The sequence below is a fragment of the Eschrichtius robustus genome, chromosome X (assembly GCF_028021215.1).
Source record: "Eschrichtius robustus isolate mEscRob2 chromosome X, mEscRob2.pri, whole genome shotgun sequence".
Classification (NCBI taxonomy): Eukaryota; Metazoa; Chordata; class Mammalia; order Artiodactyla; family Eschrichtiidae; genus Eschrichtius; species Eschrichtius robustus.
This window is the reverse complement of record NC_090845.1, coordinates 16,593,807-16,618,992: the sequence shown is the minus strand read 5'-3', so window position 1 is coordinate 16,618,992 and position 25,186 is coordinate 16,593,807. Positions and strand designations below refer to the sequence as shown.

The 25,186-nt window shown below is 41.7% G+C and overlaps 1 protein-coding gene across 10 annotated transcripts in view; it reads left to right on the top strand.

The window, feature by feature from the left end:
* The window catches only part of ADGRG2 (adhesion G protein-coupled receptor G2), a 144,515-nt gene that overhangs the window by 52,362 nt on the left and 66,967 nt on the right, over positions 1-25,186 (top strand). For 9 of the 10 annotated variants that reach the window (XM_068532818.1, XM_068532822.1, XM_068532817.1 and 6 more), the window contains exons 2-3: positions 5,288-5,330; positions 16,853-16,971. In XM_068532818.1, coding sequence (XP_068388919.1) covers positions 16,854-16,971 — 118 coding nt within the window. In that variant the 5' untranslated portion in view covers positions 5,288-5,330; position 16,853. The remainder of the gene's footprint in view (positions 1-5,287; positions 5,331-16,852; positions 16,972-25,186) is intronic. The other variant, XM_068532813.1, reaches the window with a different exon arrangement.

Sequence of the window (25,186 nt, the reverse complement as noted above, 5' to 3'; positions counted from 1 at the left end):
ACGGGCTCTAGGCACGTGGGATCAGTAGTTGTGGCACATGGGCTCATTAGTTGTGGTGCACAGGCTCTAGAGCACAGGCTCAGTAGTTGTGGCACATGGGCTTAGTTGCTCCGCGGCATGTGGGATCTTCCCAGACCAGGGCCCAAACCCACGTCGCCTGCCTTGGCAGGCAGATTCTTAACCACTGTGCCACAAGGGAAGCCCGATAAGTGTTCTTTTTGTGAAATAGAAAATGACTGCTCTGAGAAAGAATTCATTGGTGTATTTATTTATTTATTTGGCTGTGTTCGGTCTTCGTTGCTGCACGCGGGCTTCCTCTAGTTGCGGCAGTGCATGGGCTTCTCATTGTGGTGGCTTCTCTAGTTGCGGAGTACAGGCTCTAGGCATGTTGGCTTCAGTAGCTGTGGCTCGTGGGCTCTTGAGCGCAGGCACAGTAGTTGTGGCACATGGGCTTAGTTGCTCCGCAGCATATGGGATCTTCCCGGACCAGGGATTGAACCCGTGTCCCCTGCATTGGCAGGCAGATTCTTAACCACTGTGCCACCAAGGACGTCCCGGCATGCCCTAAGTTTTGAAACACCTTTCGTTCCACCATGTTGTGTTGAGGCCTGTGGTAGCCTCACCCAGAGGGTTGGGTCTGCTGATCAGGGTCCTTCGAAAGTGGGTCCCTCACTGTGTGCTCTTTAATACCCTCTTCTCCAGCTCTGGGCAGAGGTAAGCAGCAATATTCTATCCCCTGCGATACATTTGGGAAGCCTTAAGCTCGGTAAGGGGAGGGAAGGAAAAGAGGAAAACCGTGGGATGAAGGAGAGTAGAAGGGAAGAGAGAACGAGAAGACTGGAGAGAGGGGAGGAGAGAAAAGAAAGTGTTCAGTGCTGCAGAAAAATAGCATCAGACCAACAGTTGCAAGAGGTCCACCAGCTCCTTTCCCTGGCCTGGTTCATTCCACCTCTGACGCAGCCTCACCAGGGTGACCAAGAGGTCATCTTAGATGTTTTGGAAAGCAATTCCAAAAGCTCTCTTCGTCACTTCTACAGTTGAACAATGCTCCATATCAGGACATTCTTCCTCTTGTTAATTTAAATCCCTTGGACTGTGGTTTAAGCTACTTTTTAGACATCACCTTGTGCCCATGGCAGAGATGAAAACCACCTCGCTGCAATGGTTCTTTCTCAGAGGGCCTTGTATACATCATGGATATATTCATAATCCATCGTAACCTCCACCTGGACATGCAATGTGGATTTTTCCCAGTCTATTTACAGATTAAATTTTTAATACGTTCCATCGGTTGTCTGCTCCTTCCCTCCAGGTCCCTTCTGGCCATTCTGTGATTTGCTTTTTATGCCTTAGCAACATCAAACAGATTCTAAGCCCTGCCTCCTCCATGCCAGTCTTTGACTCTGTGTCTTGGTTTAGGTACTTTCCTCTCTTTGGAATGCCCATTCCCATGTCTTCACGTAAAGGGCGTTGCACATCCTTTAAGATGCAGCATGACTGTTATCTCCTTGAGGAAACTCTCCCAGATCCGTTTCCCTGCAACAGGTTAGGTTCCCTTCCTTGGAGCTCCCGCTGTGCATGTGACAGAGCCCGCTGCCAGTTCATCTGCGCTTCCAGAAAGCCTGGCCATCTGCATTCAGGCTCTAATGGTCCTCTTGCCCAAGTGCCCTTGGCACACCCAAACAGAGCGGCCCTGTTCTTTGGCACACAGTAGGCATTTGGTAAAGTTTTGTTGAATTAATTATCTTTGAAGTCTTTCAGAGCCATCTCACAATTTAACTCCTCTTGAATGGTGGCATCCAGAACTGAACAAACCAGTCTGTGCAGGTAAAGGTCCTTTTAGACGGGGTCCCATCAGTAATGGGGCCACCACAAGGTTTGAGAACCATTCTTGTTTGTTCCTCGATGGCCATACCCACCACTCTACAGCCAAGACCTGCATATCCCTGACCTTCTCCTGTATATGCCCACAAGCCTAACCTTCACCATTCTCTCCATCTGTGCAATTTGCTTTTCCTACTAGTGTGGAGAAGCTTCTCCTTGCTTATTTCTACTTTCATTTTCAATTTATCAAGGCCTTTGTCCTCTGGTCCTTTCTTCCATGGTGTTGGTGTCATTGCCTGTAAGTGTGAGCCACTCTCTTCCCCTCAGTCTGGGCCAGTGATTAATCATTAGATTCTAAATGAAGCGCCGAGCCCTCAGGATGCCGCATGTCACTGGGTTTTGTTTTGTCTTGTTTTGGTTCCTCCTTGGACCAGCATCACATTACCCAGGAGGACAGTGGGAAACTGTCTGGGGCTGCTGTTACCTGTGCCCTTTGCCCGTTGTTTTGCTGATTATTCCAGGATGTGTGGGCCCTGTGGTCGGCACCCAGGGCCTCTGAGCAGCCTCACAGGAGTTCTAATTCTTGGATGCAGCCTCTCTGAGAGCTTCCTCTGCACTGGAGCAGGGCTCTAAGTACATACAGAGATCATTTCCTTCCCACCCAAACCACTTGTACAGTCTGCTTGCTTTTTTTTTTTTTTTTTTTTTTTCTGGTTATGCTGGTATTACCCTGGGTTTTAGCCAGTTTGATAAATAGAGGAAGTTGGATGCCTTTCCAGCCTTCCTGATGTCATGGTTTGGTGGAGTCTGCAATTGTGGGAGGTTTCAGTTAATCCTAGCAATTGGTGAGTTTGCTGTTCTTCTCTGAGAAGCTTCTCTGTCCTGTGCCATGTCTTACATAAGTCAATATGGTTCCTTTTGTGACTTGCCTTTTCCTTTCAATGAGGTAAGAAGCCCAGACATTGGCAGGCACTCTGTTTTGTTACTGGAGTGCTGGTGCTGATCCTGGTCAGATCCTGAGTCCTGCTCAGTTTCTCGCGGAGGTAAAGGTCGGTGGACGTGCGGTGGCCATAGTGGCAAAGACGGATCCAGAGGCCGACGGATGCACAGTTCTTTAAGTTTAGGCGTCTGTGTCCATCAGCCATTTTCACATCATTGCTTTTGACATTCTCTTCCACAGCTTACTCAGGTGAGTTCTTGCTCCCTGGCTGGGAAGCTGGTTTCTTGGCTCTGAGACCAGAAGCCTTTGTGCTCTCAGTGGGGCCTTTCTAATTGTGTTAGAGCAGGGCCAGGGGAGACGGTATCCAGCTGAGCAAGTGATGCCATTTCCTAGTTAGCCTCCCTCCGAGCTTGATTTTCGAGTTCTGTTTGGAGAATCTGGATGGTTTGGCCCAGCCTCCCTCTGTTATGCCTTTTGCTAGAAGAAATACCTGTAATTGTATAAGTTAATACATGAACATGTGCCGGTGTTCTATTGGGCTTCGTCCTTTCCCCCATCACATGCCTCTCTGTGGAGGTTTGGTGGGTTTCCTTCCAGGCTTTTTTGTATGCAGCCATACTTGTCACTGTATAAATAAGCATACATATGTATAGCTTTGTTTGTTTCTTAACATATCCTAGTATCTATATTATTAAGAAATTTGATTGTATTCACTTGACTTATATGTATTGACAATCTCTATGTGTCAACACATATAGATCAACTTCATTTTTTTAAGCATTGTATAATATTCCAGAATATGGATGGACCATCATTTTTTAACTATTCATCTACTGATGGATACTTAGGCTTTTCCCCCTTGCACAAAGCTGCAATGACAGTATTTGTTTGTATATTTTTGTGTATGTGTGTCAATATTTCTGTAAGGACAATCTCCAGAATTAGAATTTCTGGATCAAAAGGTATGCACATTTAAAAATTCAAAACATAGCTAAACTGTTCTCTCAGAGTTTACATTTCCACCAGCAGTGTAAACAAGAGTTCATTTCCCCACGTGCTCTCCAGCTTTGGGTATTATTAGGCTTTTTAATTTTTTCATTCAGTGGGCAAAACAAATTTCATTGTTGCTTGCCCTATTTTTCTACCTGAAAGTGTTCCAAGGGAGCAAAGAGAGCCTCATGTTGTTTATTAATAAACTTGGTTACCAGGAACCGCTCAGCATGCTTTATTGTGGTTATCCATAAGGTTTTGGAAGAGGCAATGTACTTGAATTGTGAAATTTCATCAAAAACCCCTATGTAGAAAATTCTCATTTGCACAAATACGAAGTGAAATTATTTCCATACTCGAAGTCACAGTTGATTTGCTTCCTTGTTTGATTATTTTAATGTTTTTCAGTTGTTGATCCTACATTCATTCCACGTTGAATATTGGTACATGTGTTTGTAATTTGTTCATCCTAGAACAGGACAACATGCTCGGCTTTCATTTTTGCCTTCTTTAAACGTTGCTTAATGAAGTTTTTCTGACATATTAGGCTTTATTAAGAACTACTTCTTTTTACCTCTTAAAGAGCATATAATCAATAGAAACTCACCATGACTCCTTATTTCCTCTTTGAATTCATATTCTGGATCCTCCTTGAGCATTGAACTTCTGTCTTAACGGCTCATTGACTGAAGCCAGGAGTAGGTCACTTGGTTCCAAGATCACCCTATAGATTGTTAACCTCTTGCACCTCTTGATCTTTATGTCTGTATTTCACATGAGGGGATATCATAGTGTGAAGTGACTGTCATCTTTGAGCTAATAGCTGTACTGATGTTTTGGTTTTGAAGTGAAGCATGATGGAATATTCTCAAAGATACAAGTCAGGTTGTCAGCAGTGCTCTCTGTCCTGGGTGGGCACACAATTTCCTTTCCCCAGCGTGCATCTGCCTTGTCCCTCACTCAGGTAATTGCCAGTGCCTCCGCCTCCCCCTTCCAACTCTGAGCCAAACTTAACAATCAGTAGAGAGTTATTTATTTAGCCCCTCTGTGGAGAAAGAATTCTGTCTCTGGCTTTGGGGATGCAAGAGACAAAAATGACCCAATCCTTGATATCAAGGAGTTTAGTTTCTAGCGAAGTTAAGTCACAAAAACTGAAGAAATAGTTAATGAAGCATGGTCTCTAGAAGAGACCACCCCTCCTCAGATCTGATCACTTCATTGTCCAGTGCCCCTGTGATGCAGTTAATGAAACCTGAGACTGAGCAGTAATACATGCTACTAAAACATTAACAAGGTCAGCCCCCAAGCTGGCTTTGAGTTTGTCTTCCAATTTGTAATAAGTTCCTTAGGAGTACGGTTTGCTTCCTCCATATCTTTTGTAACTCTGCTGCCAAATTCAAGCCTTGGTAGATAGCAAGGGGTCTGTGGGGCCTTGGCCAATGTGCTGACTGTAGTACTGAAGCATCATGGTGCCAAGAAGGCCTGGTTTCTATTGATCTAATTCTTTCCTTTTTTTTTTTTTTTAATTTTCAGATTTGTGCAGTTTCTCCATCTTTTCTGCTGAACTTCCTGTCAGGTGAGTGAGCCTATTTCTGTGTGAAAATGTAGAAATGATAGACATGTTTGGTTTTTTTTTTCCTTCAAATTACCCCCCTTCGTTTCAAATCCCCATCCCCTTAACCACTGTATTCTTTTTGTTTTTGTTGTTTGTTTATTTTGTTTGTAACTCTTCACTCCCACTTGGAGCCTTCTCTTCTTCAGACATTTTCTTTTCCGTGGGGATTCTATTGTTGACCCATTTCTTCTTGGTAATCCAATTGTTTTTGAATAACTTTCAGTAATGGGTACGGATTTTGAAATTACATGGTGCAGTAAAATCTGGGGAAGGAGAATGATCATTTATGTAGAACTCTTTGGGAGTTTGTTTCATAATTCTCCCCTTTCCATCTCCCTGGACTGGCTTCCCATCTCCAACAGCATTTCTCATGTTTTGAAATGGACCATTGAAGTATTCTCTCTCTTACCTGAAGTGCGGTGCTCCCACAGCTTCCAAAGCCTCCTCCCAGCCAGATTTCTGCTGCTAACTCCCTTCTAAATAGAAATTCTGAAGCCACTACTGACTTCCTGTTTCCTCTGAGACTCATAAATAGTGATTATTTATGGGACTTTCCTGGTATAAATAATAAAAATCTTGTAACCAATGAAAATATTTATTATAATTAATATAAATTATAATTATCCTATTGTAATTTAGATGATAAATAATACACATAGTTATAGTAAATGCTAATAAGTTACTGTTAGAAACAAGGTTAAAATACCTGAGCAGAGTCACATAGCTAGTAAATGGGCAAGCGGGGACTTGAAGCAGGACTTGGCATGATGTGATGACAAAAGCAGTGAAGGGCACACAATATTGGTGGGTGGTTCCCTTTCCTTACTACCTCACTTCCTCTCAAATGTGATCTCCTGAGGATCCAAACCCTGTGCTCTGCCTCATCCCTGCTCTCATCCCCCCAGTGCTGATCAATACCTTGAGGATGCTTTGAAGGAGTCTCCTATTTCTCTCCTCTACATAGTCATAGAGTTATTGTGCAGCAATAAATTCCAGACCAAATCAATTTAAAAAATCTTTTTTCTGGACATATACCCAGAGAAAATCATAAAAAGACACATGCACTCCAATGTTCATTGCAGCACTATTTACAATAGCCAGGTCATGGAAGCAACCTAAATGCCCATCGACAGACGAATGGATAAAGAAGTTGTGGTACATATATACAATGGAATATTACTCAGCCATAAAAAGGAATGAAATTGGGTCATTTGTAGAGACGTGGATGGACCTAGAGACTGTCAAACAGAGTGAAGTAAGTCAGAAAGAAAAACCAATATCGTATATTAACGCATATATGTGGAAACTAGAAAAATGGTACAGATGAACCGCTTTGCGAGGCAGAAATTGAGACACAGATGTAGAGAACAAACATATGGACACCAAGGGGGGAAAGTGGCAGGGGGGTGGGGGTGGTGGGATGAATTGGGCAATTGGGATTGACATGGATACACTGATGTGTATAAAATGGATAACTAATAAGAACCTGCTGTATAAAAATAAATAAATAAAATAAAATTAAAAAGAACTCTGTTTTGAGTGCCTGCTGTGGGTGGAGTTGCATGCTGCCAGGGTTGGGGTGAGGTGGAGACCAAGTCTATATAGGAGAGGATATTGCGTTCTGGTGCTTTGTTTTTGTTTTTAGGCCAAGTTGAGTCTCATGGACTATGAACAGAAAGTGTCTTTAAGTAAAAAAAAAAAAAAAAAAAAAATCACCATTTATTTGGCCGTACCAATGACTAGTGAATCTAAATAGTGGCTGTGAGCGCTTGAGCACAGGATACATATCTGTCTTGGTTATTGTAATATCGAGTCCCTAGCATAGTACCTTGTATGTAATAGAACTTCAATAAATATTTGTAAACTAGATGAATGAATGCAAGAAATAATTCCGAAATCTATTTACATTTAGTGCTGGAGTGTACTATGAATTTGTCTTCTAATTACGCTTGTAATAGCTAACATTTCTTGTCTATACTAAGACCTTCATTATATTACCTCATTTCATCCCTACAGAATGCTGTGAGGTAGATCCTATCATTACCTCCATTTTTTTCAGATGAAAAATTGAGGTCCAGAGAGGTTAAGGAACAGGCCAAGCTTAACACGGTAAATGGTGGAGCTTGGATTCAAAAGCAGGCAGATGACTCTCTCATGCATGCTCTTATACCCTATGCTGTTTCTGTGTGTGTGTGTGTGTGTGTGTGTGTGTGTGTGTGTGTGTGTGTGTGTTGAACATATTTACTGTGAGCATTGGGGGAGGAGCCTGAAGAGTGAGGGCAGAGAGAAAGTAGGCTTTCACTTTGCCTTGGGTAATTCACACGTGGCTAATCAAGAGGATAGATTGAGGGTAGGACAGTAGAGAAATTTGGAGATGAGTGAGGGAGTGGAAAAATATAACACCTTTCACAAGGTTTTGTGAATATTTGTTTACTTTAAGTGCATAATTTATTTCTAATCTTAACATATCTGATATTGATTCACTTGTTTTATTGAATAAAGCCTTTTCCCCCCTGCATTAGAAAGCACTTGATGCTTATTAAGAAAGTCATTTTGCACTGTAAAGACCAAACAGATCATTTTCCTTCCATTTGCTTCTTTTAGAGACACAAAAGCTTCAAATTACCATCATGCCATATAGTTCACCATTAACTTTACTTTGTACTGTGACAAATGATACCCAAAGCTGCCATTTTGGAGTTCATATTCATCACCTAACAGTTAACCCAGTTTCTGTCCTCTTTAGGACTTTTTTTTTTTTTGGTGGGGCATATGGGATGCCATTTCTCCTACTACAGCATTGTTGGCTGGCTTTAGTTCTTGGTGATTTTATCTTCAAAAAATTTTGTTGCTGAAGTTTGGAATGGTTCCTTTTGTCCTATATTTCTTCAAATTACCCCAATTTACAAGATTTGAAATTGCTGCTAGACAGTTTTGTAAGCATTCCAGAGAATTCTGTAAATAGTCTTAAATTGATTTATAAAATAGATAAAAATGTGAGGACTTTCCTTGTCAGGTTTTGGCACCAGGGTTCTTCTAGCCTGATAAGAGTAAGTTAGGCTGTGCCCTTTTTCTCTATTCTTTGAGATTTTGTGAGGTTGGAATTCCTGTGAAAGCATCTGGGGCTGGAGTTTTCTTTGTGGGGAAAATTTTGAGACCTTTTTTTTTTAATATCATGCCTCTTTTTAAAAATAATTAATTAATTAATTAATTTTTGGCTGCGTTGAGTCTTCATTGCTGCACACGGGCTTTCTCTAGTTACGGCGAGCGGGGGCTACTCTTCCTTGTGGTGCTCGGGCTTCTCGTTGCGGTGGCTTCTCTTGTTGCAGAGCATGGGCTCTAGGCACGTGGGCTTCAGTAGTTGTGGCTCGAGGGCTCAGTAGTTGTGGCTCGCTGGCTTTAGAGCACAGGCTCAGTAGTTGTGGCACATCGGCTTAGTTGCTCCACGGCATGTGGGATCTTCCCAGACCAGGGCTCAAACCTGTGTCCCCAGCATTGGTAGGTGGATTCTTAACCACTGTGCCACCGGGGAAGTCCCCTAGACCTTTTTTTTTTTTTTTTTAAATTTATTTTATGTTTTATTTTTATTTTTTGGCTGCGTTGGGTCTTCATTGCTGCGTGCGGGCTTTCTCTAGTTGCGGGGAGGGAGGGTTACTCTTTGTTGCTGTGCGCGGGCTTCTCATTGCGGTGGCTTCTCTTGTTGCGGAGCATGGGCTCTAGGCGCGCGGGCTTCAGTAGTTGTGGCGCACGGGCTCAGTAATTGTGGCTCGCGGGCTCCAGAGCGCAGGCTCAGTAGTTGCAGCGCACGGGCTTAGTTGCTCCATGGCATGTGGGATCTTCCTGGAGCAGGGCTCAAACCCGTGTCCCCTGCATTGGCAGGCGGATTCTTAACCACTGTGCCACCAGGAAAGCCCCCCTAGACCTTTTAATTATGTGTCTCTTCAGGTTTATTATTTCTTCTTGATTCCTTCTTGGTAAGTTATATTTTTTTCCTAGAGATTTGCCCATTTTTATCTAGATTTTCAAAATGATTGAATAAAGTTCTTCCTAAGATCCTTTTACCTTTTATGTTTATAACATTTTCAGTTATGTTGCTTTTTAAATTTTTTCTGTTGGTTATTCGCTTACACTTCTCTCTCTTTTCTTCCCTCTCTTTCCCTCCCTCCCACCTCCCCTTCTCTTAATTTTGCCAGAATTGTCTTTCCAAAGAACAGCCTTGGCTTTGTTAATAACCTTTGTGTCTTTTTATGTCATTTTATCTTTTATTTTTATTATTTCCTTTCTTCTTCTTTAGGTTTATTTTGCTGTTCTTTTTCAAACTTCTTAAGAAGGTGCTTAACTCATTAATTTTAAGTCTTTCTCTTTTTTTAAATATGTGCATTTAAAATAGAAATTTCACTCTAAAGATCTTTAGCTCTATCCCACATGTTTTGAGATATAATGTTTTTATTATTGACCCAGTCAGATATTTTCTAATATATGTTAGGTCTTCTTTGACCCAAAAGTTATTTGTTAAATAATAGTTTAACTTTTTATTATAGCTTAATTGTGTTGTGGTCAGAGAACATACTCCTTTTTTCTAAATCTGTAAAATGTTTGTGAGACTTCTTTTATGGCCTGATTGGCTTTCATAAATATTCTGTGTGTACTTGAAAAGGTTATGTACTCTGGAAGGTTCATGTATGGTCTTTAAGTCAGGTTGGTTGAATGTGCCATTCAAATATTCTATATCCTTAGTGACTTTCTTTGAATTTTATCAATTGTTGATAGACATGTGTGAATATCTCTCAATATGATTGTGAATTTGTTCTATCTCTCCTTGTATTCTGTCAGAAATATTGCTTTGTGTATTTCGAGGCTATATTGTTAGTTGCATTCATGTGTAAATTTGTTTAGTCTTCTTATAGAATTAAACCTTTTATGAATGAACCATTTTATTTATAGGTAATGCTTTTTGCTTTAAAGTATAATTTGTTTGATATTAGTATAAACACATTAATATTCTTTTGATTAGTATCTGCATTGCATATCTTTTCCATCCTTTTATTTTCAAACTTTCTGTATCATTGTTCTAGTTGTGTCCTTGTAAATAGCATATAGTTGCATTTTGTATTTTTTTCAGTCTTATAATCTTTGCCTTTTAATTGAATCATTTAGTCCATTTATATTTAATGAATCATTGATTTGTATGTGTGTTTAAACCCACCATCTTCTATTTTTCCTCACCATTCTTTGTTTCTTTTTCTCCCCTTTCTTGCCTTCTTTCCAAATGACTGAAATTCTAAAAACCATTTCTCCCCCTCCACTAGTTAGGAAATTATATACCCCACTTCTGTTTTTTAGTAACTACTACAGAAATTACAGCATCTACTCAAGTTTTCAATGTTGGAAGATAATCAGTACATTTAGCTTCCTGTAGGATAATACAAGGACCTTGGAAGACTTTAATTTTTTAAAAAATAAATTTATTTATTTAATTTATTTATTTTTGGCTGCACTGGATCTTTGTTGCTGTGCACAGGCTTTCCCTAGTTGTGGTGAGCGGGGCCTACTCTTCCTTGTGGTGCACAGGCTTCTCATTGTGGTGGCTTCTCTTGTTGCAGAGCATGGGCTCTAGGTGCGCAGGCTTCAGTAGTTGTAGCACGTGGGCTCAGTCGTTGTGGCTCGCGGGCTCAAGAGCGTGGGCTCAGTAGTTGTGGCACATGGGCTTACTTGCTTCGCAGCATGTGGGATCTTCCTGGACCACGGCTTGAACCCGTGTGCCCTGCATTGGCAGGTAGATTCTTAACCACTGCGTCACCAGGGAAGCCTGACTTTAATTTTTTAATTTCATTTTTATCTCCTAATTGATATATTAAATATAGTTGCCATATTTTATTCTGTCATGTGTCACTTATCCCTGCAAGATATTATTAATATTTTATATAGTCAAAGTTCATTTGGATTTACCACTATATGGTGCCACCCTTAGCTCTGGGCAACTGGGGCCTCTGCCCTGTGTCTCATGCTTTATAGAGGTCCCCTCTCTGGCCCTTCCCCAGTCATACCCCTCTCCAAAGGATGAGAACTTTTTGATATAAAGAAGGCATGCCCACCTTGAGCCCGCCCTTCTTCTCCCCCAACCCTTGCTTCTGTGTCATGTTTTGGAAACTCAGGAGTTGGGAATTTCCTATCCAAATATTCTGTGCCTATTTCCAGGACCTGAGCAGTCCTCTTTTCCAGGGCAAGCCATGCTGCAGGTGTACCTACCTCTAGACCTAAGGGATGATCAAAGGATAGCTGCTTGAAGGAGAGAGGGGGGTTTGGATCTATAGGCTGAGGTGTCCACATCCATGTGCACAAAGCCTCTTGTAGTTTGAGATGGAGACTTAGTGGAAGAATAAGGGCAAACTGGATCTCTTTTCAAACTCTTGACCTGTATACTACAAATGTTAGGAATGGGTCTGGTCACATACTAACTACTTTCTTTGTTCTTTGTTTCTTATTGTATCTCAGATCTTACATCTTTTGCCTGAATATATCTTTTAGGATTTATTTCAGTGAGGATTTGCAAGTAGTGAACAATATCACAGTTTTTGTTTATCTTCTGGTTTCCATTGTTGCTTCTGAGAAGATAGCTGTCAGTCTAACAGATGCACCTTTGAAGGTTAACTGTCTTGTTTTCTTTGGCTACTTTCAAGATTTTCTCTGTGTCTTTGGTTTTCTTCAATTTCACTATTTTGTGTCTAGGTGTAGATCCCTTTTTATTTATTGTAGAAGTCCTTTGGGCTTGTTGCATCTGTGGATAGATGTTTTTCACCAGTGTGAGGTCAATCTGTCATCCTAATTTCAAACATTGACTCTTCCTCATTCTCTCCTCTTTGAATTTTGTTTCAGTGTATGTTAGACCTTGTATTTCTTTTCTCCATGTCTCTGAACTGTTCTTTTGTATTTTGTATGTGGAGCTCAAGTTTGCTTCCTTACGCCCTCAGGCGTTAAGGGTCTCCTTTGCTTATATTCCCTCCCTGAATTCCTGCTTTGGATTCACCTTTGGCCTGGTGATTCTCTTCTATCTTATCAGCTCTCTGATATATTTAAGAAAATGCTTTTAATATTTTATTCATGATTTTTAATTGTCTTCAGCAGAAGGTTTGGTCTAAATAACCTAACCCAACATATTCCTGGAACATTGAAGAAAAAAGAATTTTGGAGATATTTGCTGTATCAGGGTCTTTTAGCAGAGTTCAAGTTGAAATTTAATTATGCTTTTACAGTTTCCCGATTCTTTTTTCTTTTTTAAGTGGTTAAAGATATAACCAGAGACTCTAAAGAAAACCAGCCCTGAGATTCTCTGACTTCTTTGACAGTTGAATGATCAGAGTCAATTGCTTTTTCACCTTTTAGTTCTTGATTTATCTGCCCTGAGAACCTCTTTAGTACCTCCCTTTATAATTTCTCCTTGTGCTAGTCTTTTTTTTTTTTTTTTTTTTAATTTATTTATTTTTGGCTATGTTGGGTCTTCGTTGCTGCACGCAGGCTTTCTCTAGTTGTGGAGAGCCGGGGCTACTCTTTGTTGCGGTGCACGGGCTTCTCATTGCGGTGGCTTCTCTTGTTGTGGAGCATGGGCTCTAGGTGCGCGGGCTCAGTAGTTGTGGCTCGCAGGCTCTCGGGCGCAGGCTCAGTAGTTGTGGCGCACGGACTTAGTTGCCCCGCGGCATGTGGGATCTTCCAGGACCAGGGCTCGAACCAGTGTCCCCTGCACTGGCAGGCGGATTCTTAACTACTGCGCCACCAGGGAAGTCCTCCTTGTGCTAGTCTTGTTAGCCAACACTTATGAATCAGTGTAAATATCTCAAAGGTGTAACATTTTCTAAAACACTTAGGGAGCAATTATCACACCTCTTGCTACTCAAGTCAAAAATATTGATAATTGCATACATCATTGCAGCCATGGTATAATCAGATTACATCAGTTAACCTGTGGTAGCAGAGAATGACCCTCACCCAGACCTGCTCTGCAGTGGTGTCAAGCTATTTCCCTCCTTTTAAACTTTATTCTATACCTAGATAAAGATAGATTTATCATTTATTACCATTCAAGGTTGCACTGATGGTCTACATTTTAAAAAATATGATACTTATACTATTTAATGAGATTGAAGAGATCTAGAATAATTTCTTGGAGTGGTACAAGCAGGGCCATGGCATTCAGTCATGTAGCTTATGTACTGTTCAACCTTAGGGGTTGCCATTTACATCAGAGTCTACAACCACAAAAGATGAGCCTGGGGTAATCGTTAATGAGTGGTTATCTAGTGTCAAGGTCTAGATTTTACTGTTTAAATGCTAGCAAATAGTTTTCTTTGTAATGGATGCTATCTCACAAGCCATCCTTTTAGCACCTTGAAATTTTGCTAAGAACCAGTGGCTATTCATCTTTGTTGATGACGTAGATAGCCTTGAAGCAACCCAACTTGCACCAGAAGATGAAGAAAAGTTCCAGCTGAAAAAGATAAAAATGACTTTTATATATAATGAGTTAGGGTTTCAAAATCCATAGATTTCCCTCTTTGATCAGTGATCCCAGAGATGTCATGACCCAGCAGGATGTTCTCTAGTTTATGCAGAAGGCAGTAGGAGTGGCACTATTTTAAATACCATAAAACTTCTTCTCCTATTAGGAAATATATATTCAGCCTTGAGGAAGCATATTACAGGCTTGGAATATGGACAATGGAAAGCAGTCTTTTCAGTGGTGCCAGGTCTGTAGTAAGTTCTTCCTGATCCATATTCTCTTTTCAAGATGGTTACTGGAATCACCCTTCGTTGTGCCCTTTCCTGCCGTCATCTGGGAGCTGAGTACAAGCTCTCTTCAGTGGAAAGGCATGGTTTATTTTGATCAGAGGCCCAAGTCACAGCACATATTAACCAGTCACTCAGTGCCATGACTAATTTAACTTTGACCATATCTTATACACCACTTAGGCCCTACCCTAGAAGTTGGCAAAGCTCAAGAATGAGTTTGCAGAAATTTTGAAAATTCTATAATAGCATTTTGAGTTTGTTGATTCATTTCACCTGACGAACTCAAAACAGTTTACTTCCAAGGAGATCAATTCCCAGGAGGCCAGCATTGTGGCCTGGTAGAAAGAGTAGGAGTCCCACCAAACAGCCAGATGACCTTGACCCATCCCCTAGAACACGTTGGGCCTCTTTCTACATCTGTAGAATAAGGGTTTCAGCTAGGTGAATTCTGAATTCCTTTCCAGAAACAGACTGCTCTGATACTCTTTCCAGAACTAAAATTAGATACTTGTGTAGTAAATCTTCTAAATCAGCTCTGTGAATTCCAGGTAGCGTCAAGCCTAAGGCATTTGTATAGGAGAGTTTTTTTGTAGAGGTTCATTAAATATAGCTTAAAAAAAAAAAAAAAGGGAATGCTTCTGGAGGGGGAGCTGAGTTAAAAATTTTAAATAGATTAATTTTTAAACTTTTATATGAAACTTTTTATGACATATATATTAGTGTATAATTCAATGAATTTCAGAAGCTGAACACACCATGTAACCAGCACACAGAATATTACCGGAACCTCGGAAGCCCCACTGAGCCCACTTCTAATTGTTATATCCTCTGCCCCCTTCCAAGGGTAACCATGCTCCCACCCTCATTCCATCGATTAGTTTTGCCTGCTTTTGTTCCTCATCTGAATGGGATCATGGACAACATGCATTCCTTTATGTCTGGCTCCTTTATCTAACATTGTATTTCAGAGATTCATCAATATTATTGTGTGTAGCTGTAGTAGACACTTAAATTTTCTTCCAGAGGGACATTGCTTTATCTTTGCACAACGACGTTTTGTTCAAGTGACTCATTCGGGAGGGTCAGTAATATGCCATTATGAACAGAGAGAGGATGAAAGTGCTGGAGAGAAACCAGAGGCACTTTATAATTTATTAATATAGTGTGTTATTAATATATAATACAATTTACAGTATTGATTTTAAAAATAGAAGTCCTCTTTGGAAGGAGAAGGATTCACTTCCTGCTCTAAGACGTTATCATGCCATGTCCAAGGAAAGAATCATTCCTCTGGTACCGGCAATGGCTGTTAAATTATAGGATTCTTAAAGATTGCTAGCTTTTCCTGGAGACTGAGAAATCGTGGTTTAGTCCCATCTTTCTGTGTCCTTATCCCTGTAATCCCTGCACTATCTTAACCCTGCACGTATGAGGTGCAAAATAGCTATTTGTTGACTGACTGAAGGGTCTACAGCTAGCATTTATAGTGCCTTCACAGTGCCAGCCCCTGTGCCCAGATCTCTTGTTTACTCACCACAGCGACACTATCAGGCTGGTGCTATTATCACAGTTTGCTAGATGGGGAATCTTGGCCATCGGAAATAACTTATCCAGAGTCACTCAGACATTGTGTGGCAGAGCCAGGACCTTTGATCCCATGCTCTTTAGCCTTCACCGCGGTGCCTGCACACTCTATCTCAGGCCGACAGAAGCTGCGGTGGTGGCTAGGTGCTTGGGTGCCCTGTGGCCAGGAGCTCTGCCAGCTGAGAACACACAGCCTGGTCTGTCCCGGCCCCTTCCCCTGTGGCCACGTAGAAGGAGCCTGCTCAGTGGGCTCTCACTGCCCGAGCCCCGTGGGTGGGATGTGATTTCCTGGCTGGCTTCTTCCTCCCTCAGTATCCCCCGCCAGCGCCTGCTGCGGGTGCTGACTGCCTGTCACGGGGTTCCGTTGGCCAACTCCTCCATCGGGAGAGGAACGGACGCAGCCTTAGCATCTGCAGTTTTCTCCGCGTGCCGAGCTCCTCTCAGCCTCTGCCCCACCTCCCGCATGTGTATTTCATCTAGTTACCGCCTGGTTAACCCTCACATCTCATCTGGTATATATTGGCCCTCGATGATTATTCGTTGGAAGGAAATGAATAAATGAACGGTAAATGAGACTTTAAAATTCAGTATTGATATAAACTTCACTTTTTAAAAAATGTTGACTCTGCCCTCCCCACTACTAAAAATGTAAGCGATGATAATGAATTAACATATAATAAAGAGGAAATGCAGCGTACCCATCCTTTTACAGTATGACATAAATGGGATAGATCATTTATAAGATTCTGTGACCTCTTCTGGTTCTTAGCATAGTTTTTAACCAGCCTTTATATAGTGGTAGTCATTATATATGCAGCATTTTGTGTTTTTAAGTTCTTTTCTTGATATTTTGCATGTGTTGATGTTTTCCATAAATCTACATGGACTACCTTGCTTATCATTTTTATTATAATATCCCACTGGGTGGGCCTCCCATAATAAACATGGGTTTTGCTTTTTGTAGCCAGTGCCCACCTGGCATTGCCAGTTCTCTGGACTAGAGTAATTTAAGGAAGCAGGTTGCAGGTTGTCTTGCTTGAGGGACTGGCCTTTTGGGCATTGTTGTGTCGTGATTATGGCAAGCTGTGATGATGTGTCCCCCTATTTTATTCCAGGATGCTTTTCTCTGGTGGGCAGTGTGGCCGTGTTGGCAGACCTGAAGAACTTTTACTGACGTTCAAGATATTCCTTGTCATCATTTGTCTTCATGTCACGCTGGTTACATCCCTGGAAGGTAAGGTGCCCATTTTCCTTCATCTTTTTCCTATTTTATCTGTGTGTGTGTGTGTGTGTGTGTATTTGGGATTGTTTTTTTACTGTGGTAAAATAAACATAACATAAAACTTAACCATTTTAACCATTTTTAAGTATATAATTCACTGGCATTAAATGTATTCACAATTTTGTGCAACCATCACCACTATCCAGTTCCAGAACATTTTCATCATCTCAAATAGGAACTCTGTACCCATTAAGCAATAACTTCCCTTCCCCCCTCCCCCCAGGCCCTGGTAACCTCTGTTATTTCTGTCTCTATGATTTTGCCTATTCTAGGTACCTCATGTAAGTATAAGGAATCATACAATATTCATCCCTTTGTGTCTGGCTTATTTCCCTTAGCATGTTTCCAAGGTTCATCCATGTTGTAGCATGATCCAGAATTTCATTCCTTTTTAAGGCTGAATAATGCTCCATTGTATGTACATATTTTGTTTATCTATTCAATGTTGATGGACATTTGGGTTATTTCCACCTTTTGGCTATTATAAATAATGCTAGTGTGAACATTGGTGTATAAGTATCCGTTTGAGTCCCTTCTTTCAATTCTTTGGGGTATATATACCTAGGAGTAGAATTGCTGGGTCATATGGTAATTCTATGTTTAACTTTTTGAGGATCTGCCAAACTGTTTCCCACAGAGGCTGTACCATTTAACATTCTCACCAGCTAGGCACAAGGATTCCAATTTTTCTATATCCTCACCAACACTTGTTATTTTCTGTTGTTTTGATAATGGATGTGAAATGGTATCATTGTGGTTTTTATTTGCATTTCCTTAATTAGTGATTTTGAACATGTTTTCATGTGCTTATTAGCCATTTGTGTATCTTCTTTAGAGAAATGACTATTCGAATCTTTGGTCCATTTTTGAATTGGGTTGTTTGGGGATTTCTGTTGTCATTGAGTTTTAGGAGTTCATTATATATTCAGGATATTAATCCTTTATTATATATATGATTTGCAAATATTTTCCCCCTTCTGTGAGTTGTCTTTTCACTCTTTTTTTTTTTGGCTGCGTTGGGTCTTCGTTGCTGTGCACGGGCTTTCTTTAGTTGTGGCAAGCGGGAGCTACTCTTTATTGCGGTGTGCGGGCTTCTCATTGCGGTGGCTCCTCTTATTGTGGAGCACGGGCCCTAGAGCACATGGGCTTCAGTAGTTGTGGCACGCAGGCTCAGTAGTTGTGGCGCACGGGCTTAGTTGCTCCGCAGCATGTGGGATCTTCCTGGACCAGGGATCGAACCCGTGTCCCCTGCATTGGCAGGTGGATTCTTAACCACTGCACCACCAGGGAAGTCCCTTTTCACTCTTTTAATAGTGTTCTTTGATGCACAAAAGTTTTTAATTTTGATGAAGTCCAATTTGTCTATTTTTACTTTATTGCCTGTGCTTTTGCTGTCATATCCAAGAAATGTCATGAAGCTTTTTCCCTATTTTTCTTCTAAGAACTTTATAGTTTTAGCTTTTATGTTTAGGGCCTTTGATCCATTTTGAGTTCATTTTGTATATGTTGTAAGGTAAAGATCCAACTTCATTATTTTGAAAGTGGATGTCCAGTTTTCCCAGTACCATTTGTTGAAAACACTGTCTTTTCCCCACTGAGTGGTCTTGGCACCTTGGTCAAAAATTAATTGACCACATATGTGAGGGTATATTTCTGGTGTTTATTTGTTTTTAAAAGTACCTACTCGAAGGCACTTCTGCATGGAAACTTAAGGGAGACAGAGAATCACCCTAATGAAGCAGCCTCCATTTCAGAAAAGAGGATCCTTAGAAGCTTATGTGAGAAGGGGAAAAGGTACCTGAGGAAGGCAATGAAAAGTCCAGAAACCCCAGGGCTGCAATATCTTTGGGTACAACTGCCAAAAGAATACAGTGCTATGCAAATATAAAGAATCAGTATTTAAGAAGACATTATTAAGGACACACAGAGAAGTAGCTTACTTATTTAAAAGAGAGTTGCAAGACCAAGGAATCTTTGTTGGATAAAGCAAATATCTACTAGCAGCAAACAACAGCATAAATACAACACACACACACAGATGCACACAAACTAAATGGAAAACTTGCAACAGACTAAAACACAGTTGACAGTCCTTCAAAAGTAGGCACTGGGGCATATTGTCAAGAAGCCACGATACTTTACACAAAGAAATGAGAGCTAAATCTGTATTGACTGCTTACAATATGCTGGGTTCCTATGTGCTTTACATACATGCACTCTCTTAAGCTGCTCAACCAAATCTATTAAGGGGAGATCCTAGTCTTAGCACCATTTCCCAGATCAAGAAACTGAGGCTCAGAGAGATAAGTAACTTGCTCAAGGGAGTGGCCGAGCTGGGAATTGTACCCAACTTGGAATTTTGTGCTCCTAACCACAAAACCAGAGTTCTCAAACATGAGTGTGCATCAGAATCACCTGGAAGGCTTGTTAAGACAGATTCCTGGGTCCTTCCCTGAGAGTTTTTGATTTAGTAGCTCTGGGGCGGGCCCTGAGAATTGACATTTCTAACAAGTTCTCAGGTGATGTGGATGTGACTGGTTCAGAGATGATACCATTACCTACACAGCTGGCAGAAGACATAAGTAGGGAGAGAAAACTCCAGATATATATCATGGGATACAAATTCTTTTATGGCCATGTGACGTTCATGTAAACTGTGCTCACACACATCATCTCCTTGGGACATTAAGACACCACTGTGGGATTGTCAGGGCAAAAATCAGATGTCCCCACTTTACTGATGAGTAAATGTCCCCAGGGACGTTGTTGGTTAGGAACCAGAGGAGCCAGACTAGGTACTAGATCTTTGGTCTCGCGTTTCAGTGCTTTTTCCACCACAGAGTAGATGAGGAAGGAAAGTGGAACACAGGGGGAGAAAATCACCAAAAGGAAAGCTGCTTGGTAGAAATAAGTCTTTTTGAAAAAGTATATTTAAAAATTATGAAAATGGGGCAGGTAAACAGAGTTGCATGGCTCTGAAACCAGCCTGAGTAGGGAAAACCTGTGTGGATGCTAAGGTCGCTGAACGTATTTCTTGCTCTGGTCTCTGATGAATTGATTTCTTAAGGCAGTGGTTCTCAGAGTGTGGCCCCCAGACAAGCAGCATCAGCATCACCTGGGAGCTTTTTAGAAGTGCAGACTCTCAGGCCCAGCCTGGACCTGCTGAATTGGAAACTCTGAGGGTGGGGTCCAGCAGTCTGTGCTTTAACCATCCCTCCAGGTGATGCTGATGCATGCTCAGAGAGCCACAGTCTTAAAGAATTGGCTGAAACATTACTGTGCCCCATGATATAGTAGAAAGGTGGTGAGATCTAGAGTTAGAGCTCTCCCCGTGCCTGCCACCTGCTATTTGTATGATCTCTATTTGCCAGTAGACTGATATGGGACTCTATTTCCTCATCTTCAAAATGGGTGTAATCCTGAGCTCCCCCAGTGGGCTCTTGTTTTTTTTTTTTTTTTTAAACACCTTGGCAGTTTCTTTTTTTTATTTTTTATTTTTATTTTTTAATTAATTTATTTTTGGCTGTGTTGGGTCTTCGTTTCTGTGCAAGGGCTTTCTCTAGTTGCGGCAAGCGGGGGCCACTCCTCATCGTGGTGTGCGGGCCTCTCACTATCGCGGCCTCTCTTGTTGGGAGCACAGGCTCCAGACGCTCACGCTCAGTAGTTGTGGCTCACGGGCCCAGCTGCTCTGTGGCATGTGGGATCTTCCCAGACCAGGGCTCGAACCCGTGTCCCCTGCATTGGCAGGCAGATTCTCAACCACTGCGCCACCAGGGAAGCCCTGGGCTCTTGTTAAGGCTCAATATATGTTAAAAAAAAAACAAACCTCCATGATGGCAAAGGTTTTTCTTTTTCTTTTTTCTGTTTCCTTTTCCAGCTTTATTGACGTATAACATTGCATATGCAAAGGTTTTTCTGAATGAAGTGTTTTGGGATCTGGAAAGGGCTAAATAGGAGTTTGTTATTGTCTTTCAGAACTCCAACTAAGAGTATTCATGATATTTAATAATCACTTTGGTAATATTTACCCTGTGCCAGCCGCTGTTCTTTGAAGTAGGCACTAGTATTAGGCTCCGTTTTACAGACTTACAGGAAACCGAGGCACAAAGAAGGTAAGCAACTTGCCCTAGGTTAAACATTTTGGTTACAGAGTTGCAATTCAAACTGAGGCCATCTGACCCAAAGTTTGTGTGTTTAGCCACTACGCTATCCTGTCTTCAGCATTCTTAACCTCCCTGCTACACTAGGTTGTGTACTCTGCTTGGTGGTTGTGTAGCTGTAGGTTAAACATAAAGGTGGAATCCACTTTTGGACTGGATCATCCAGATGGCTTATAGGCATCATCTCTCTGAACAGCTTTGGACTGAGGCAGGTTCTTTTTTTTAAACATCTTTATTGGAGTATAATTGCTTTACAATGGTGTGTTACTTTCTGCTTTATAACAAAGTGAATCAGTTATACATATACATATGTTCCCATATCTCTTCCCTCTTGCAGCTCCCTCCCTCCCACCCTCCCTATCCCACCCCTCTAGGTGGTCACAAAGCACCGAGCTGATCTCCCTGTGCTGTGCGGCTGCTTCCCACTAGCTATTTTACATTTGGTAGTGTATATATGTCCATGCCACACTCTCACTTCATCCCAGCTTACCCTTCCCCCTCCCCGTGTCCTCAAGTCCATTCTTTAGTAGGTCTGTGTCTTTGTTCCCGTCTTTCCCCTAGGTTCTTCATGACCTTTTTTTTTTCTTTCTTAGATTCCATATATATGTGTTAGCATACTGTATTTGTTTTTCTCTTTCTGACTTACTTCACTCTGTATGACAGACTCTAACTCCATCCACCTCATTACAAATACCTCCATTTCATTTCTTTTTATGGCTGAGTAATATTCCATTGTATATATGTGCCACATCTTCTTTATCCATTCATCCGATGATGGACACTTAGGTTGCTTCCATGTCCTGGCTATTGTAAATAGAGCTGCAATGAACATTTTGGTACATGACTCTTTTTGACCTATGGTTTTCTCAGGGTATATGCCCAGTAGTGGGATTGCTGGGTCGTATGGTAGTTCTATTTGTAGTTTTTTCAGGAACCTCCATACTGTTCTCCATAGTGGCTGTATCAATTTACATTCCCATCAACAGTGCAAGAGTGTTCCCTTTCCTCCACACCCTCTCCAGCATTTATTGTTTCTAGATTTTTTGATGATGGCCATTCTGACCGGTGTGAGATGATACCTCATTGTAGTTTTGATTTGCATTTCTCTAATGATTAAGGATGTTGAGCATTCTTTCATGTGTCTGTTGGCCTTCTGTATATCTTCTTTGGAGAAATGTCTATTTAGGTCTTCTGCCCATTTTTGGATTGGGTTGTTTGTTTTTTTGTTATTGAGCTGCATGAGCTGCTTGTAAATCTTGGAGATTAATCCTTTGTCAGTTGCTTCATTTGCAAATATTTTCTCCCATTCTGAGGGTTGTCTCTTGGTCTTGTTTATGGTTTCCTTTGCTGTGCAAAAGCTTTTAAGTTTCATTAGGTCCCATTTGTTTATTTGTGTTCTTATTTCCATTTCTCTGGGAGCTGGGTCAAAAAGAATCTTGCTGTGATGTATGTCATAGAGTGTTCTGCCTATGTTTTCCTCTAAGAGTTTGATAGTGTCTGGCCTTACACTTAGGTCTTTAATCCATTTTGAGTTTATTTATGTGTATGGTGTCAGGGAGTGTTCTAATTTCATACTTTTACATGTACCTGTCCAGTTTTCCCAGCACCACTTATTGAAGAGGCTGTCTTTTCTCCACTGTATATGCTTGCCTCCTTTATCAAAGATAAGGTGACCATATGTCTGAGGCAGGTTCTTTTCCGTTCAGGATGGCTTAGGTCTGGTCTTTGATGAAGGCCAAGGGGACCTGCTACTTCTACACTGGATAATCAGTTGCGTGGTAATGAGTGCCTGCTGTGTGCCTAGCATGACTGGCTGCTGAGAGGACATCATCTCTGACTCCAGGAAATTTACACTCCAGTTGGAGGGACATGACTATGACACATGAGAACAGTACAAACTGTAACTAAATCCTGAAGTGTGAGTCAGTGCTATAGGGCTTTAACATACGGCCCTTGGCCAAATCCGTGGGTGAGTCTAGTTAAATGTTAAGCCACCTGTAGCAGATGCTATTGGTGCTCTGCCCATCTCCCCTTGGCCCACCCAGAGGTCACCTACAGACAGATCCTGCACATGCTGGTGGCTCCCATGTCTCCCTTACTGAGAATGATCTGTACCCATGCGCCCATGCTTGGCCTGTACGTGGAACAAGCTAGTAGTGCCAGGGAGTTAATACCCCAAAGCAGTGAAGAATGGGAGTTCGTGTTTACCTATGCCAGCTTCCCTGTCCCTTGGTGGGACAATGCTAAGGTGTGTTCTATACACCTAGGAGATTGTTGGATTGGGCCACAGTTGCCCATAGTAGCAGTGTGCTAATTAATGTACCCATTATTGGCTTTACTCTCTTCCCTACCTCACTCCCCTACTCCCTCCCTCTGCTTCCTGGGGTCATCCCCATTTGGAAACACACTCATTTTCCAAGTCCAGCCCAGTGTTACTGCCTCTATGAAACCTCCCCTGACGTCTTCACAAGAATTAAATCTCTTCCTCCAGAGCTCCCTTTTCCTGTTTATCCATGTCTTTTTATGCTTGTCACTTTGTATCATGTCATGATGTACTTCCTTTGCATCATGAGTCCTTTCAGCATATGGTCTGTGCCAGGTGAGAAGGGAGAATGAAGGTTTGGTAAGGTGGGTGGGAAACTAATGGGGTGAAAGCAGGCAGAGGGCCTGCTCTGGGGCAGGCCGTGATATAGATCATCTCATTTAATCCTCACAAAAACTCTTTATGGTAGATATTTTAAGTCTCAGTTTGCAGATGAAGAAACTGAATGTCAAAGAGAGTAAGTCATTTGCCCAGAGTCACACAGCTTGGAGGATCCCCCATTGGAATCAGTAGCCCGTACTGTTCATACTATACCGGGTTGCCCAGTAAGTGGAGACTGAATGAACGTGGCACTGAGGCATGGAGAGAAGAGGGAGAGGGAGCCTGAAGTAAACTGCCAGAGCGCAGCTGTTGCCCCTGGCTCTGGGGTATCTGGACTGCAAACACAGTAGCTTCGTCCTGGAAGCCTGAGAGATGACTCAGTAGCTCTTGACAGTGAGGAGGGATCAGACTGACACTCACTTTTTTTTTTTTAACATCTTTATTGGAGTATAATTGCTTTACAATGGTGTGTTAGTTTCTGTTTTATAACAAAGTGAATCAGCTATACATATACATATATTCCCATATCTTCTCCCTGGACTGACACTCTCTTGTTAGGCCACTGGCCAACAGAGAGAACCCTTAGACCTTGACACTTCCAGTTGTGTAATTTGGTGATGTTCGAGGGAGTCATTCTTGGTCTACCAGAAGCCCAAATCAGTTTTGGCAGGTAATTTACCTCTAGCCTCTAGCTCTCTTGGGCTGTGCCAATACCTCTTTTCTTTTCTTCCTTCCTTCCTTCCTCCCTCCCTCCCTCCCTCCCTCCCTTCCTTCCTTCCTTCCTTCCTTTCTTCCTTCCACTGCTTCTTCTTTTTTGTCTTTCAAGAAGATCTTCTTTTAGGTACAGCTGTTTTCCAGAGCGTGAGATGACGTATTAGTGGAAGATGGTTATAATTTCATTCTTGCAGAGTTGTCATCCCCATTTGGAAACAAGTACACATTTGAGCCAGTTTGGTGACCTCATGAGCTATAATCCTAACTTACTGTCTTTCTGGGCTGGATCTAGATCTTTCTGTGTTGAAGGCATTTCTAGTGTTAGATTTCTCTCTAATTCCCCTTCTCCAAGGCCTCACTGGCTTGTCTCCTCTTACCATCTCATGCTTTGTCCATCCAAGTCTTTGTTCTTCTTTCCAAACCCAGTGCTGGTCTCCTTGTCTCTCACTTTCCTATCTGTAAAATTGAGATTATAAATACCAGAGTGCTGATCTGATACTCAGCCAATCTCCCAAGCCCCCAAAATTCCACACAGGCATGAGGTCACTTCTGCTGGGCCCTGACTCTTTCCCTGGCAGGTAGAAGTGATGACAAGGAATGATAGAGAATCTAGATGGGTTGAGGGGGAAACTGAAAGCAGAGGGCATTG